The sequence below is a fragment of the Cygnus atratus genome, chromosome 12 (assembly GCF_013377495.2).
Source record: "Cygnus atratus isolate AKBS03 ecotype Queensland, Australia chromosome 12, CAtr_DNAZoo_HiC_assembly, whole genome shotgun sequence".
NCBI classification, from domain to species: domain Eukaryota; kingdom Metazoa; phylum Chordata; class Aves; order Anseriformes; family Anatidae; genus Cygnus; species Cygnus atratus.
In genome coordinates this window covers 55,997-71,392 of record NC_066373.1, presented here as the reverse complement: position 1 = coordinate 71,392, position 15,396 = coordinate 55,997, and the positions used below count along the sequence as shown (strand labels likewise).

General features: G+C 38.8%; 1 protein-coding gene across 9 annotated transcripts in view; it reads left to right on the top strand.

Moving 5' to 3' along the window:
* Nucleotides 1–100: 100 nt before the first annotated feature.
* Nucleotides 101–15,396, top strand: part of ADAT1 (adenosine deaminase tRNA specific 1) — a 30,689-nt gene continuing 15,393 nt past the window's right edge. For 3 of the 9 annotated variants that reach the window (XR_007708771.1, XR_004781736.2, XM_035566332.2), the window contains exons 1-9: nt 101–374; nt 594–785; nt 1,541–1,609; nt 3,883–3,937; nt 4,704–4,834; nt 6,201–6,816; nt 9,105–9,250; nt 10,953–11,052; nt 12,573–12,659. Coding sequence is in view for 6 of the 9 variants with exons in the window: in XM_035566332.2 (XP_035422225.1) it covers nt 269–374; nt 594–785; nt 1,541–1,609; nt 3,883–3,937; nt 4,704–4,834; nt 6,201–6,816; nt 9,105–9,250; nt 10,953–11,052; nt 12,573–12,659 (1,502 nt within the window). In the remaining 3 variants the exon portion in view is untranslated. Of the gene's footprint in view, nt 375–593; nt 786–1,540; nt 1,610–3,882; nt 3,938–4,703; nt 4,835–6,200; nt 6,817–9,104; nt 9,251–10,952; nt 11,053–12,572; nt 12,685–15,396 lie in introns of all 9 variants that reach the window. The other 6 variants (XR_007708772.1, XM_035566334.2, XM_035566335.2 and 3 more) reach the window with 5 other exon arrangements.

The following is a 15,396-nucleotide window of genomic DNA, read 5'->3' as shown; positions in this document are numbered from 1 at the left end:
TCTGTGTGCGCCTGCGCGGGAGCTGCCGCTCCCCGCTGCCCGCGCGCGTCGGGGGCGGGGCCTGAGGCCACGCGTGCGCGGGGGGCGGGGGCTGGGGGACGCCCGCTGAGGGGAGGGGGCCGGCTCCGGGGCTGCCGCGGGGTGCGCTGAGGCGCTGCTGCGGGTCGGCCGCGGCGCCGGCTGCGGAGCCCCGCGCTCCTCGGTCGCAGAGGTGTGGCGGGGGCCCGGAGGCCCCGAGGCGAGTGCGGTGGTGCCAGGCACGTCAGCGATGACGCAGGAACCGTGCCGGGACGGTGGTGTGATGAGCACTGGGGGCTGCTGTGCAGCGGGACCGTCGGGGATCCAGCCACCTCGCCTGTTCCTGGGCTGTTCGGGTTCTAGCATTGTTTTTTTCTATTCCTGGCGATCTGGGGGGAGGGGAAGCCCACAAATCTTTATTCCGTACGATATAGTGCCTATAATCTTGAAAGGGGTGGTGCAGGTGGGCCTTGGGCATTGGGGTCTGGTACAGGAAGGTGGCATATGCCACAGGGCGGTAGGGTTTGAAAGGATAGGGGATATGAATTAGCATGATGGAATCAAATTCTGTTTAGAAACTGGACTTGCACCAGGAGCCATGTGGTCAGCTGATGAAATTGCTGAGCTATGTTACGAGCATTATAGGACCAGACTCCCTAAGCAGGGAAAACCAGATCCAAACAGGGAATGGACTTCACTGGCAGCTGTTGTCAAAGTGGAGTCCGCAGCCCAAAGAGAGGTTCCTGCTAGACCAGGGAATCTGCAGGGTAAGAATGAGTTGTTTTGCTAGCTGAGCAGTGGTGGTGGAGCTTTCTTTGTTGCTTTTTTCTTTGCTTTCAAAGATACCTTTAGAAAAACAAAACAAAGTACACCTTCCTGTCCCATTTCTCTCTATCCCCAAATTCTTTATTCTTTGTAAGAGCTTTTACAGTTTCTGTCTGAAAAGACGGTACTGGAATGCTGTTCTTCCCAGACTGTAACTAAGAAGGTGAAAGGCCTGTATTTTGCTGTTCAGTAAGCGGTGAAAGTCTGGGCAGGATCTGAATACCTAAAGTAAATGCCTGCAAAAGTGTGTTCGGCTATTCATAAGAATGCCAGAAAGGTCTCACTTCACCCTTGTTTAACAGACTGTGTTAGTGCACTGTGTATTTGTGTTACTGCCAATAAAGGAAAAGAAGATGGTTGCGAACTTCCATGTTGTTGTGCAGATTGTATCCTGTAGTTATTTCTTATGCATATGAGGAATCCTCTGCTAGTGTTCACACAAGTGAAGTGCTTGTTGCCTAGCATATCAAGTCAGCGTTAGCACCCTTGCTTTTGGGATCATAGGCTTTCCAGAGCACTGTTGGTTGTACCTGCTGTGTTGGTTCTACAGCTAGTAATTTCCTGTCTGGGATGTCTCATTGCTTGCCTCTCTGTACCTGGCCTCCTACATGATGTTCTGTGTGCTGTCTTAATAGAACGACTGCATAAGAGCAATGCTTCTGGAAATAGCTTGTTCAGTTAATGTTTTCATTTTCAGTAACAAAGGAGGTTGTTGCTATGGGAACTGGAACAAAATGTATTGGCCAAAACAAAATGAGAAAAACTGGTAAGTGTGGTGTAAAATCTAAGAACTAAGGCTGTTCTTGCTTCCTTCTTTCTGATGTTGTATAATCAATGAAAAATGTCCAAGATGTTGAGCTCAGTCTTCTGGATTGAAGCCAAAAATGTAAGGTAGTCCTCACCCCTGGCAAGAAGACATGTTTAGGCAGCCAAAATGGCTGCCCTAAATATTTGTTGCAATTGTAATTTTTAAATTAGGTCATGTTAATGAAGTCATGGTAACAAACTTTTTATAATGAAAGCATGGGAAATTTACTATGGTTTAGATGTGATTCAAGTCTTGATACCATTTTGTGAAAATTCAAAATCCTGTCCTATTGTGGGAAGTAACAGTAAGTTGCAATGATAAAAAAAAAAAAAACCACAAATGTGATAGTGTTGAAAAAGGTGTTTTTTTTAAAAAAAAAAAACATTTTTTTTAAAGGTTTTGTGCTTTACAGCACAGTGGATATTAGAATTCAGTGTATCATATAAATGTATACTGGCAGTAAATCGGCTAGGAAGGTAAGTGCGAGGAAATCATTTACTCATTTTAAAGAAAAATATGAGGATTCACGTAGCAGATATTTTCCTTTGTTTATAGGAAATGTGAGGTACTTCTGTAAATTGACCTGACAAATTTTTAGAAGCGCAGAAAGAGGATAGCATTAAATATTGCAGAAAACTGTCAGATTCCTTAAGAGTTCCCCAGAAATAAGCAGTTGATCTGCACGTCAAGGACATATAATTTCTCACTAGAGATGACTACTGCTCCAAAAGATAGGAACGTAGAAAATCCATGTTTCATTTTAAAGGCCCTAAGAATGATCTGGAAATTAGCCTACTGAGCTCTTTGGCACATTTTGTTTTCATTAAATCCTAGAAAAGACCTAGAAAAGGAAACTGTAATGTCAGATTAATTAGGCCTTGTTTCTTGATGAACCCTTTAGTCTTTAATATGTCAGAAAAACAGAAAATAAAATTATTCATGCAACTTTTTCTTGAGATGTTGATGATAATCCTCCTATGTTGCCCCAACAAAGTTGCATAACTGAGAGATAGGAAGGTAGAAGCACTAAGAAATAATTTACCCATCTTCAAGAAAAAACGAAGATTCATGGAGCAGATACTTTTCTACATAACTCAAAGGCAGATTACTGTCTTCTATCAAGAATTTTAGAGGCAGAAAAAATTGTTGAAGGGTTGATTTTATCATGGCAAAAAGTTCTGGAGTAGCTTCTCTCCTTAATCTGCTTTAGAAAGAGGATAATAGTCGTGTAGAATATATTGCAGATGCTGTTGCTAGTTAAAATTGATAAGAATTGAAAAAAGTAATTAAAAAAATTAATGTTTGTAAAGACCTAGTAGCATGCACTACTGCCATGAGCAGAAAATTATAGGTATTAAATTAGCCATTTGGATTTGCAATGGTAAGCATTAGCATATGCAGCCAAAATACCTCTTTAGCAGGTAATGGGTGATTAAAAAACTTCCAGAACTGTAGGGTGAATGAGTAAAAGGGTGCATTTATTTATATTAGTAGCATTATTTTCTCTATTCTGGTTGCTATTTTCATTCTTTCTCCTAGTAGAAAGGGTTATTGTTGAACTGGAAAGGACTTCATAGAACTGTGGGAATGATTGTGGATGTAGAAAAAGCTTGTGAAAACCTTCAGGAGTTCTGCAGTGTTGCCTAAGGAGCTGTTCAGTCATGTGATGTTTTATTCCTGAAATAATAGCTGATTTACAGCTCCTGTTCTTTCAGATACAGCAATAGGTGGACATTCCAGGAAGTTTAAAGATTCACTGTGTAAACCTGATAAATGCCAGAAATATTTACAAAAAAATGTAATTAAAATCATAGGGCGTAGTGCAACAAGAAACTTTGACTGAAAGGTTAACACACACTTGAAAACTATTGGATGTTATGCATATGCTGAGAATATCATGATTTACTATTAAGAACAAACTGCAGGAAAGTTTTGAAAGAAGACAGCTTATTCAACTCAAAGGATTTCAGATAATAGAAGTTTTAAAATTTGATGTTTAAATGAGTCTCTGACTTGTGGCAGAGTGAAGGATTTATCCTTCATTGTTACAGGGTTTTGACCTCCTTTTGTTGTGACTGGAAATTTAAATGTCTTGGAATAACCTAATACCAATGTTAAACATTCAAATTTTAGCAAATCTACAGAACCATGTGGTCTGTCAAATTCTGTTTTGTTTGTTTGTCTCCTTTTCAATAATGACGCATACTGTTCTCGTTTGTTCATTGTATTAGGAGACATTTTGAATGACAGTCATGCTGAAACTGTAGCCAAGAGGAGCTTCCAGAGGTGAGACAGGAAGTTCTTGTGCTCTTACCCAGTGCCACTTGAGGGTTGTTTGTTGTGATGCGCTTCTGACCTATGGCTGAAATAGACAGATTTTGCAGCTTCAGGGATGAGAATGTAACAGAGAAAGAGATAGTATTACATCTTTTTTTTCCTTTTGTTACCAGAAGTTTAACCTTGTTTTTTTGTTTTGTTTTTTTTTTAAATGTCTGGATTGTGTTTAAGACCCTTGTACGAAAGCTTGATTTTTACTCATTACTGCAGGGACTCTACAAAGAAGTAGGATGTGATTTCCTGTGATGTCAATACTGGTCTTACGATTTGCTGCCAAGGGTAGCCTTCTTGCTGTTTCCCGTATACCAAATCTTATGTTTGCATAGGATAAACAGTTTCAAGGAACTTAGGTGGCTGAAGCAAGTTTTCATTTTCTGCTGTTTGATGCCACTAAACCAGCTGTCAAATCAGATGACTGGCTGTGCTGGTTTAAAAAAAAAAAAAAAAAAGAGTGGGAGGAGTAGACCTCAGATATACAACATGAGAAGGTAGTTAACTCTTCTGAACATAACCCTTTGAAGTCTGCTATTCGGGTTCTGGTGATGCATTTGTGTTTTATGTTGAGAGCTGTCTGCAGAAGCATAACTGATTGCTTGGCTCCTCAAATACTTCATCAGGAGCAAATAAGCTCCAAATAAGTGGGAATCTAAGTTTTGTTGTTTTCCCATGCATCAAAAGTGAAGTAATTGATTCTTGGAAACTTTCTGTTTAACAGGTATCTTCTCCATCAGATGTGCCTGGCAGTTTCCTATCAGCAATGCAGCATCTTTATTCCAGGAACTGAAACAGGGAAATGGAAACTCAAACCAAATATCATATTTGTTTTCTTCTCTAGTCATACCCCATGTGAGTATGTTGGAGTGAACTAATTTCATGGCTCCTGCTTGCAAGGGACAGAAAAGTTTATACCTCTCTTTGGTCTTTCTGGAGTGAGTGAGGAAGTAGCTCATGTCATTGGTATGTGCCCTAAGATGTACTTGACTGGTGCTCCACCAATACATTTGGCATTTTATCTCACTGAATGTAATCCGCGAGCAGTCATTAAACTGGATATACAGCTCATTATATAGTGGAATGCTTTGCTTTCTCTTTGAATAGTAATGATTACAATTTTCTTTTCCAGAAATGAGAATGTCTGAAGTTGCGTCATATTTCCTGGTTACTTTGCTTTAAATGTTGTCTTCCTGGGCTCAGCTTGCAGTGAAAAAGCATTGTCACTTTCTACAGTTCCTTAAAAAAAAAAAAAAAAAAAAAAAAAGTACTGTCCCCCCAACCCAAAACTTATGGAATGGAATGCAGCCTTTTATTCTGTCACAGAAAAGACTAGTTGGTTGAGGGGAGCAGGAGGGGGGAGAGGTGGGAGAGCAAACAAAACCAGAAACAAACACAAAAAACACAAACCACCACCACATAGATGAGGGTCTACTGGTAAAATGTAGGAATGTGACCTGTCAGTCTACCAGCTTTCCAGATGTTTTGATGTTACCACACTCTTACCAGTGTGTTATTTCAACTGTTAGTCTGTTACCAGAGCAAAGAAGTCAAAGTACTCTCAAAATGTTCTCCCTCAGTATTTCACACAGTGAGTTAGCACAGTTGTATGTACATTTTCATAGTTTTGATGGCATTGCTGGAATAAGTTATAATGGTTTTCTTTGTTAATGCAACTGGAGAGTAGAATCTACATCTTCAAATTTAATAGCAAAAGTAATTTCCGGACTGCCTTTTCCTCACATGCTTCTCAGGCTTTGTTTGCTTTGAACTTGTCCTTGGAATTCCGTTTTTGAGCTCATCTTAGTGATGTAGATTACGGTTTCATCCTTATTTGATAGGATTTTTTTCGTTATTATTTTGCAGTATTCCATAACATTTAGTTAGATCACACCTAATTTTCCTGTGAGTTTTCTGCATTGCTTGCAGTTTGTCAGACACCTTTGATACCTTTTGTTTTATAGTTTTTGTTTTAAATTTTCCAGTTTTGGTTATTTCTTCTTAGAATGTAAAAGCTTGAAATTAAACATAAGCTGGCTCAAATTTCACCTAAGTCTTATTCGTCATTGTAGAGGACAATGTTTGAAGAATGTCTTCCTGTGATTACATTTTCCCGAGTGCAGATCTGTAAAAGCTAGTAGTAACCATAATATTACTGGAGTGATGTGTTTCAATCACATGAGACATGTTGCTAATTTTGATGCTATTTATTTTGTTCTAGGTGGAGATGCTTCTATTATTCCAATTACTGAACCAGAGAACCAGCTTTCTAAGTCAGTGAATGGAGTTGGTGCGTCTGGACAGTCAGCACAGTGTAGTAGTAACCATGATCATTTGGGTCTCAAAGATAAAAGGAAATTGGAGAAAATGTCAAGTAATCATATAATCAAGAGAAGGAAAAATAACGATGGTGGTTGGTTTTCCATGATCATTGAGGACCTGCCTGTTCAGCAAGTATTTGTGAAACCAGAAGGCAACGCTAATCCAAAGAGTTGTGAGTGTTCTGCACAGATGCAAGCAGCTAACGAGACTGGCCTAAGCAGACTGAAGGCAGTAGATGTGTATAGAACTGGAGCAAAATGTGTACCTGGAGAGCTGGATGATGCCAGAGTACCTGGGATAGGGTATCACCGTGTAGGATTATTACGAGTGAAGCCAGGTCGTGGGGACAGAACACGCTCTATGTCCTGCAGTGATAAACTGGCTCGCTGGAATGTGTTGGGGTGTCAAGGAGCTCTCCTGATGCATTTCCTTCAATATCCAGTCTATTTGTCAGCAATTATAGTAGGGAAGTGTCCATATAGCCAAGAAGCTATGCGGAGAGCAATTATTGAAAGGTAAGTTCTCTCTTTGGAAATCAGCTAGCTTGTATGGAAACTGAGTTGTGGAAGGCAATGTCATACAAATATCAGGACTTAGCACTGAAGTCATTTGCAGAAAGCGTGGATTTCTGCAAATTCACATTTTGAGAAAGGCCTGTGCAGTATGGAGAAAGATGACTACTGCTGATGCTGATCAGACTTGAAGATGTACCAAAGAATTTGCATTAGATTCAGGATCCACTTGGTTGTCCCCTCATGGAGCAGTGAGAGGCTGTTAACCACCTGAGCTTTTCTAGAAGCCTTCCAGCAGAAAATAAAACCTCAAAGGATGTGTGTTCAAGGTATTTTTCTGCAAAGTTGAACTTTCTTGAACCTCTTCAATATTTTTTTCCTCAAATAGTGTCAAGCAGAGATTTTAATTTATTTATTTGTCTTTACTCCACGAAACCATTCTGAATATCCTTAAGTTCTCTTTTATAGAAATGAGTTGCTCAGCAAAAGCAGCTTTTATTTCTTGGAAATAACAATAATAGAGTTCCTAAAATGGCAAATGGCTGAACAAAACCTTCCTTAAATTAAATTAAGCTCCCAAGTATGTCCATCCTGAAGGTAGTCTGCCTAAAAAGGTTCCAAATGAATACTAAGGTAGACTTTTTGCACATTTTCATAAATGTGTGAGTTAGGGTGAAATGGGTGAGTTAGGAAGGTACTGGATTTTTGTTGCTTTCCAATGTTTCCCTCACTGATTTTAAAATAACGTACTTAAGATTTTTTTTTTTTTTTAGTTTCTGTTTTTCTGTTTCGTTATTTAGTCCTGGAAGCAGAACATCCTTATATCTTTGTATGTGACTGCTCACTGTGTAATTAATTTCATTTTTGTGAGTGTGCTGTTGTCTTCAAGACACCATATATTTAAAGGTTATAAAAATACTGCCTGACTAGCTGCTTTTGCTTTCAGGTAAGTAACTCATGGTTGTCACAGTACACATCTCTCTGCAGTTGGAGCATGTCACTCAGAAATAGCTTGCTGTTAATATTACATATGTACCCTTTATATATGCACTGCAACAGTATACTCTTACAAAGGGTAATGGTGGAAAGGATGTCTTTCTGGTTGTTCTTACAAAACCTTTTAGAACTTAGCCTTTGTTTAACTTATTAGTTCTTATTAATCTCTCACTGATTTCAGACCCTAATTTCAGAATTGCTTTCAGCAATTATCAGGGTAAAAGATTTGTTATTTTAAACGTTACTTGAAGGGAGCTGTAGTAAAAACTTTTTTTTTTCTGTTTAAAGTCTTACTGAGCTCGAATCCAAACTTCAGATTTTCTAGGAGACTAATATCTGGGTTACTGCATATGCGTGCAATTGCATCCCATGGAAAATTTCAAAATCATTGTATTGTCTGTCTGCTCTCAGTAGAGGTTAGCCAAAACTTTAGAACAATACTTTTTAGAGTTTTATGTGTTCTCAGGTGTGCTGTGCAACTCATGGAAACTGAATTCTGGACCTAACACAGAAATTGCAGTGATTGAGTCTATTTAGGTTTATAAAGATGATCAGTGTTTGGCAACCAGATAAGAAAGTCATGAATTCAGGTTAACAGTTGGTTGCATTAGCAGTAGTTGTCAGTTTGCCCAGCCTCATCAGTTTTAGGTTGCAAAGTCAGGCACTTTTTCAGACTATTACATGTGACATTGCAAACCTCAGTTTTAATTCATTCTTGCTTTATATAAATACAGTGAATAAACAGATGCTGTTTTTTCCTCCCTGTATGATCCTAATATCATTCAGAATGTAACAATAATTGAAGGTAACAAAACTGAGATTATACATGAAACTTTAGGTGTATTTTGTATCTTGCTGGTCTTTAGTTATGAACCCTCAGGTTCATAAAAACGTTAATGTAGTATGGTTGACTGTGTAAATACATTCTAATTATTATTTTTCATTATGATTGCAGAATTATGTTGCAGTTTTTATTCTGCCTATCTTCTATGGAGTTGTAGTAGTTTTTAATTAGACCTGTTTTAAAATCAGTTTGTTGTTGTTTTCCTAGGAAGGACAAGGTCTTACTAAACTCTGTGGCTTTGTGGGTTGTTTTTTTTTTTTGTTTTATAGCCTAAACAAATACTGTTTAGAAGGGGAAAATGTCCCCATATCTCCTTGCATCTCTTACAATTCACATTCAGTTCACTTTTAAAATGTAACATGCTTTTGATTATGAAGGGAAATTGCACAGAATCTGCTCATCCTGGAAGATGAGACTTTAATTCACTTGCATTTTTCCATGTTTACTGTAGGTGTCAGCATGTCTCATCTTTACCAGATGGTTTTCTCACTCAGGAGGTTAAACTGCTGCAATCAGAGCTTCGATTTGAACATAGCCGTCAGGCAGTCCAGGAAGTTCAAACTAACAGCAAAACAAAACTTGTTCCCTGTAGCGCGGGTGAGTTAATTTGGACTAGTTGTGTAACTGTGTGCAGAAATCAAAATATAAATTATGTGGCTTTGATGTTTCCTAAAACGTAACATCTTTCATTGCCAGTGCTAGAGGCAAAGTATGACTTACATCAAGGTACTAATTTCAGAACAGAGCTTAATAGTATTTGCAATCTGCCTCTATTTTCCTGTAAGCACTTTTCAGACTGAATAAACACTCGGTCAATGCCATTAGGAATTTATAATCTAAACAAAGGTAGAAAATAAACAGCCAAGACAAAAGTTCTGAGGGCAAGAAGAATCAAAAGAATTCTTGTTTAAGTTAGTTTTGTGTTCTCCTTGGTAACGAACAGAAGATTTGCCACACTGAGTTATGGCTATAATCTCCCCAGAAATCTTTGAATATGGAAGGAATACAGAGTAGTATAGTATAAAGGTTTAATTGATAAGAAGTTTTTGGACATCACATTTTCTGTCATGATGATGAATGAATTTGCAAGTCACATAATTTAGCAATGTGGCAATTTAGCAATGTGCTCTCTTTTGGGTGGGAGGAAGTGCTACTGTATGTGTATGGGTAAGCGTTTTCTCAGAACTTGGGCGTGGTTACCTTCTGCTGTTGTATATTTTTCTGGCTTAATTGGAAGTTATTCTCTTAGAATAGACCTGATGATAAAATAGAAACTTATGTCTCTTTAATGAAATTCACAGATTCATTAAATTGTATACAGTTTACAGGTGCCAGTAGGGAAAAGATTCTGATACTGTGAGTTAGGAAGCAAAATATATTGTTGAAAATGCTGTGAATTCACTTAACAAAAAACGTCTGAAGCAAACTGTGACTAAATATACTAAATAAAAGTTACTTCTACTTTTTATTTAGTCTTTATTTTTGTACAGTTACTCAAGTCCATCTGTTAGAAGATCGTAAATGATACTTTATGAAACAGTTTTGTATATATTAATTATGTTAGATCGAATTTTTCATGAGCAGAGGAAAATCAGAATTAAGTCTAAATTTATTGCAACTCTTTCACCTGCTTGGAAGAGAGAAATGAGAATTAAGGGAGCAGAAATTATCTCAAGACAGTAGAACTTAATACTGTTGTTAGGCTATGGAGGTGCAGACTGGGCGTGTCAATCACTTTTGTTTCTGGTGATGAGCCTCTTCAGATGCTTTGCTAGTTATTTATAAATTTGTAAGGTATGGTACGCTGAGTTACAGCATCAAGAAGTATACAGTCTAATATTGTAATTACATATCAAGATTGGGGTAAAAGATAAGGTTGTTAGCATTTAACAACTCTTCCAACAAAGTATTTTTATTTGACTGTTGGCTAGTAAAGTTTTTCAGGTAATGTCTACAAATATTTGTGTGTCAGTTATGAAACATACAGAGAACTATTTAGAGGATGCACAATATCATAATAAGGAAAACAAAGGTTGACTGGTACCAGTAGTATGGGGGTGTGTTTTATAGCCTGATACAAAATTATGCCATCTGACTTGGAAATTTATTCATGCTTTGTCTAGACTGGGTACACCAAGGACAGGATCCCTCTAAGAAATGGGAAAGTTATGGAGCTGTAGGCTAAATGTTTAAAGAGGCATGGGTTCCCAAAAGAGCTGGTTAAGATGAAGTGTGTGTGTATTTTTTCTTACTATTTTTAGCTGAGTTTCTGTTCTTTTAATAATCCTTTCTTTCTCAGCTATCAGTTGGAGTGCAGTTCCTGAACAACCTCTGGATGTCACCTCAGATGGTTTCCGGCAGGGAACAACAAAGAAAGGGATTGGGAGCCATCAGAGCAGGTGTGAGAGTATTGTGATACATGGATGCACATATCTTAGGTTTTAGCATACGTGCCTGTCTCTTAGGTCACTGTGGTGTGTGATGGCATTGTCAGAGCAGAAGTTCTCTGAGTGGGGAAAGGTAGTGTGGATAAAGGAATAGTCATTGTGTAAGGGAGGGAAGGTGAGAGAAGCTGAATGAGGGCTAACAAGTTTATCCTGTTTCTTGCTTGTCACTGTTTATAAAGGAGAACATTCTCAATAATAGTAGTGGGGGACTATGATCAATATTCCTTAAAAGATAGCTTATTTGTTAGCAAAGTTGGAAAAATTTTTACTTTGTACCTTTTGGACTGGAGACTGAAGGAAATGAATGTGTTGCATGACCTTTTTTACAGATTTCTTTTTCTGTAAAAGTCAGCTCTTTGTTAACAGCTTTTGTGGTAAGAGGTCCATATAAGGAATTTGTAGCCTTAATGTAGGGGGTTTGTTCAATACTAAACAAGACTTGTATTTCTGTTCCCTTTTTTTCCCCCCTTCGAGGAGCCTTTAGGCGATTGGGATGGGGGGGAGGAGGGTTGTTTGGTTTTCCTCTGTGAAACATATTAGATAACACTAAATCTCATGGAAGATAAAGTTGACTGACTAAAAGCAATTTGTAAGTAGTCTTCCGGTATGTGCTTTTGCCTATGCTTAATTAACTAAAACACCAAAAACTACAATATGAACTTTTGACAGATTAACGTGAAAATGAAATTTTAGAGTATCGTTGCATGCCAGTTTTGGGGTTCTTAACCTAAAGCAAAATAGAAAGCGCTTTTTCTTTGAATAATTCTGGAGAGTTAGCTTGTATGTGTTGGAAGACTGAATTAGTCATCGTGAAGATAATCATGTAATAAGAATTTAATTCCATAGAAAAATTAGTTTGTTTTGAAAGCCCCATCCATGTTTCGTGAACAACTGATATGGTTGTCTGACTTTGGGAGAAGAGAAGGGCTTAAAGCTGACAGAGATGCCTGTGGTATCTTCAAGACCTTTCAAACTTTCACTTCACTTTTTGATGAATCTCTTTGTATTTAACTGCCCTCCATCTGTTGCTGAATGTATCCTTGTCACTGTTGCGAAAAGGGTAGCACTGTTGCAGATATTCTGGTTATTCTAATTTTTTCTGAATAATACAAATTTTCCAGTTTGAACAAGCTCTTGAAGTACTTCTGTATTTGTGTGATCATTTCTGGGACTAGTCCCTTTGGTTCAGCCTGTGCTATAATTGTGAGCAAATTGATGGTGCAGTCTCATACAGATAACAATGTGGGGATATTAAAATATTCCCTCTGCAAACTGATGGTGCTGGCTGGGACAATAGGGGCAATACAGCTCTTTGTCAACATAGCATTTAAAATTAAGGTTTTAAAAAAGAGAAGCAGTGGGCAGATCAGATGGGCTATGAAAAGTTAAATGGTGGAGCAAAAATGTTCAGCTGGAATGTACTGCTGTAAGCATTAAAAGGAAGTGCATTTCTGATTTATTTCTTCCATCAGATCCAAGATCTGTAAAGTGGAACTCTTCCATGCATTCCAAAGGCTGGTGACGAGTATTTCACGAGAGAATCTACCAGACACTCTCCGGTAAAGAAATTTTCATAGTATCTATGTGAGTGAAAAGTTATCTTCGTGAAACTTAAGAATAACGCGTTGATACTAGAACTTTCCAATGAGTCTCACTTGAGATAACTCCATTGTTAAAATTTGATACTTAAAGAATACAGCATATCCTTGATGGGTTAGGAAGAGTCTTTTTGGTTTTGGTCTTTTGCCTCATTGGAGAAATAGCTCATTAATGAGAAACAGAAGAAATTGCAGGTGTTCTGTTTGTTTGGAGTTAAGGCTTTTGGTGTGAAGAATTGCTACTTTTGGAAAGAGTAAATTCTTTTCCTGATCACAGAGACATGTCCTGCTCTTGCAATAGATATCTCCTGGACCCCTTGTAAGTCTGTTCAACTTTGTGTCTTGTCAGAAAACTACTCTATTTTTTTAAGAAAAGTCGAGGCTAAAATCTTCTTTCACCTAAGTGTATGATGGAGTAAGAGCTAGCAAGGTGAGACTGTGCAGGGCTGTTTCTGCAATGTGTGCATTATGTAGATGGAGACTTTCTGGAAAGAACAGAAAGAAGCTTTTGTCTGAGGAAGCCATTCATGGGGATTTCATTTACACCACGGGAAACAAGTTTGGATTTTCAGGCTGGAGATTGTATATGAGACTGGATGATTATCACATTACATATTTGGTGAAATTTCACCTTGCCATGCCTGATGATGAGGAGTTACAGCTTCATATATAGAGAAACATACATCTTACTTTGGCTTAGAGATTATTCTGAGTGATGCAGAAGGTGCCAAATCTGTTGCTTTGGAAGGTTTATTTTATTTTAGTCTTATTTCCAGGTATGATTTTTCCACCTCTAAGGTGAAATCATAGTAGATGTTGAGCTAATTTAACTGCTTGTAGCTACTGATGGGCATGGTCCTGCAGTGCTCTCTGTTGTTACCTGATGTACATTCCTGTTCCCTCCCTGGTATTAGTAGCACTTCTCCAACCTCATAATGAGCCAGTTCGAGTAGCTAGTGTGGCAGAAAACATTTTCCTTGTCTTCTGTATATCTATTGGACTGATTAGCTGAATTGGCTCATGGAAAGCTAAAGCAAATAATAAAAAACGATACATAAAAATAAAAAAGTAGAAGGCAGATATGTCTGGAAGCAGGGGAGATGAGCCATCTCTGCGTTTCGGTGGCACCAAGACATTAGGTAAGATAAACTTGGCCAAAGTACACCCTGAGTGTACTTTGATCTAATTATTAGATCTTGCTTGGTTTTCAGTTTTGTGAATAAAAGACTGCAGTTATCTTCTGTGTCTATAAGTGTCTTTATTTAAAAGCTCTGATGTCAACGTGAACCATGTTATTGTTGAAATGGTTTCAACTGATCATAGAATGGCTTGGTTTGGAAGGAACCTTAATGATCATCTAGTTCCAACCCCCCTGCCATGGGCAGGGATGCCACCCACTAGATCAGGTTGCCCAGGGCCTCATCCAACCTGGTCTTGAACATTTCTAGGGATGGGGCATCCACTACTTCTCTGGTCAACCTGTTCCAGTGGCCTCATCACCCTCTGAAGAATTAACATCTAATCTAAATCTCCCCTCTTTTAGCTTAAAACCATTCCCCCTTGTCCTGTCATTGTCTGCCTGAGCAAAAAGTTGCTCTCCTTCTTTTTTTTTTATAAGCCCCCTTTAAGTATTGAAAAGCTGCAACGAGGTCACCCCAAAGCCTTCTCTTCTTTAGGGCAAACAACCCCAGCTCTCTCAGCCTTTCTTCATGGGAGAGGCGCTCCTCCCTCTGATCAATTCTGTGGCCCTCCTCTGGAGCTGTTCTAACAGATAAACAACCTTCTTGTGCTGGGGCTCCAAACCTGGGTGCAGGACCCCAAGTGGGGCGTCACACGGGCAGAACAGAGGAGCACAATCACCTCCATCGACCTGCTGGCCACTTCTCTGTTGATGCAGCCCAGGATGCAGTTGGCCTCCTGGGCTGCAAGTGCGCACAGCTGGCTCATGTTAAGCTTTAGGTCCACCAAAACCCCCAAGTCCTTCTCCGCAAGGCTGCTCTTAATGAGTTCTCCACCCAGTCTCATGTCTGGGATTGCTCTGGTGCAGCACCTTGTACTTAGACTGCATGGAGAGATGCACTTTCTTCTTAATTCAGTTTTAAATATAAAATTATCAACTCTTTTGAGAGGGAATGGGTTCTCACTTGTTTAGTCACTAATTTCCTCAGAATAGAGCATGAACTAATTCATTGTTGAGTAGTTGACTCATTGTGCTGATCGTGTGCTGCTTATGTAAAGTCACCTTACCTCAGGCCTTTTCTAGACTTCAGTGGCTTTGTAATTTCCTTTGACTTTTTTGTCCTCTACTGTTTTTCTCTCTGGGCTTCTCCTGACCAAGTCCAGCTGACTTGCAGATGTGGCATCGTTTTTAGGCTGCACAAACTCAGTTTATACAGCAGGGATGCTAGCTCACCAGTCAGCCTGTTCAGTTGTTTTCCTTTTGAAGTCTTCCCTTTTTCCTACTCTTCAATTAAAAATCAATAAAAAGTTGCTTTGCTTCTTCCTTCTTCTTCCCTTACCCTTTCTGCACAATATTCTGATGTTTTCTTCCTTTTTATTCCTTGTAGTCTGAATTCAAGTAAACTTCAGATAAATAATTTGAAAGCGTGGAATTTCTTCCTCTGAACTCCTGTGTATTCAACTCTTACCAGTTTTGTTTTTTTCCTCCTACGCAAAGGTAGCTCATCTCCTCTCATAG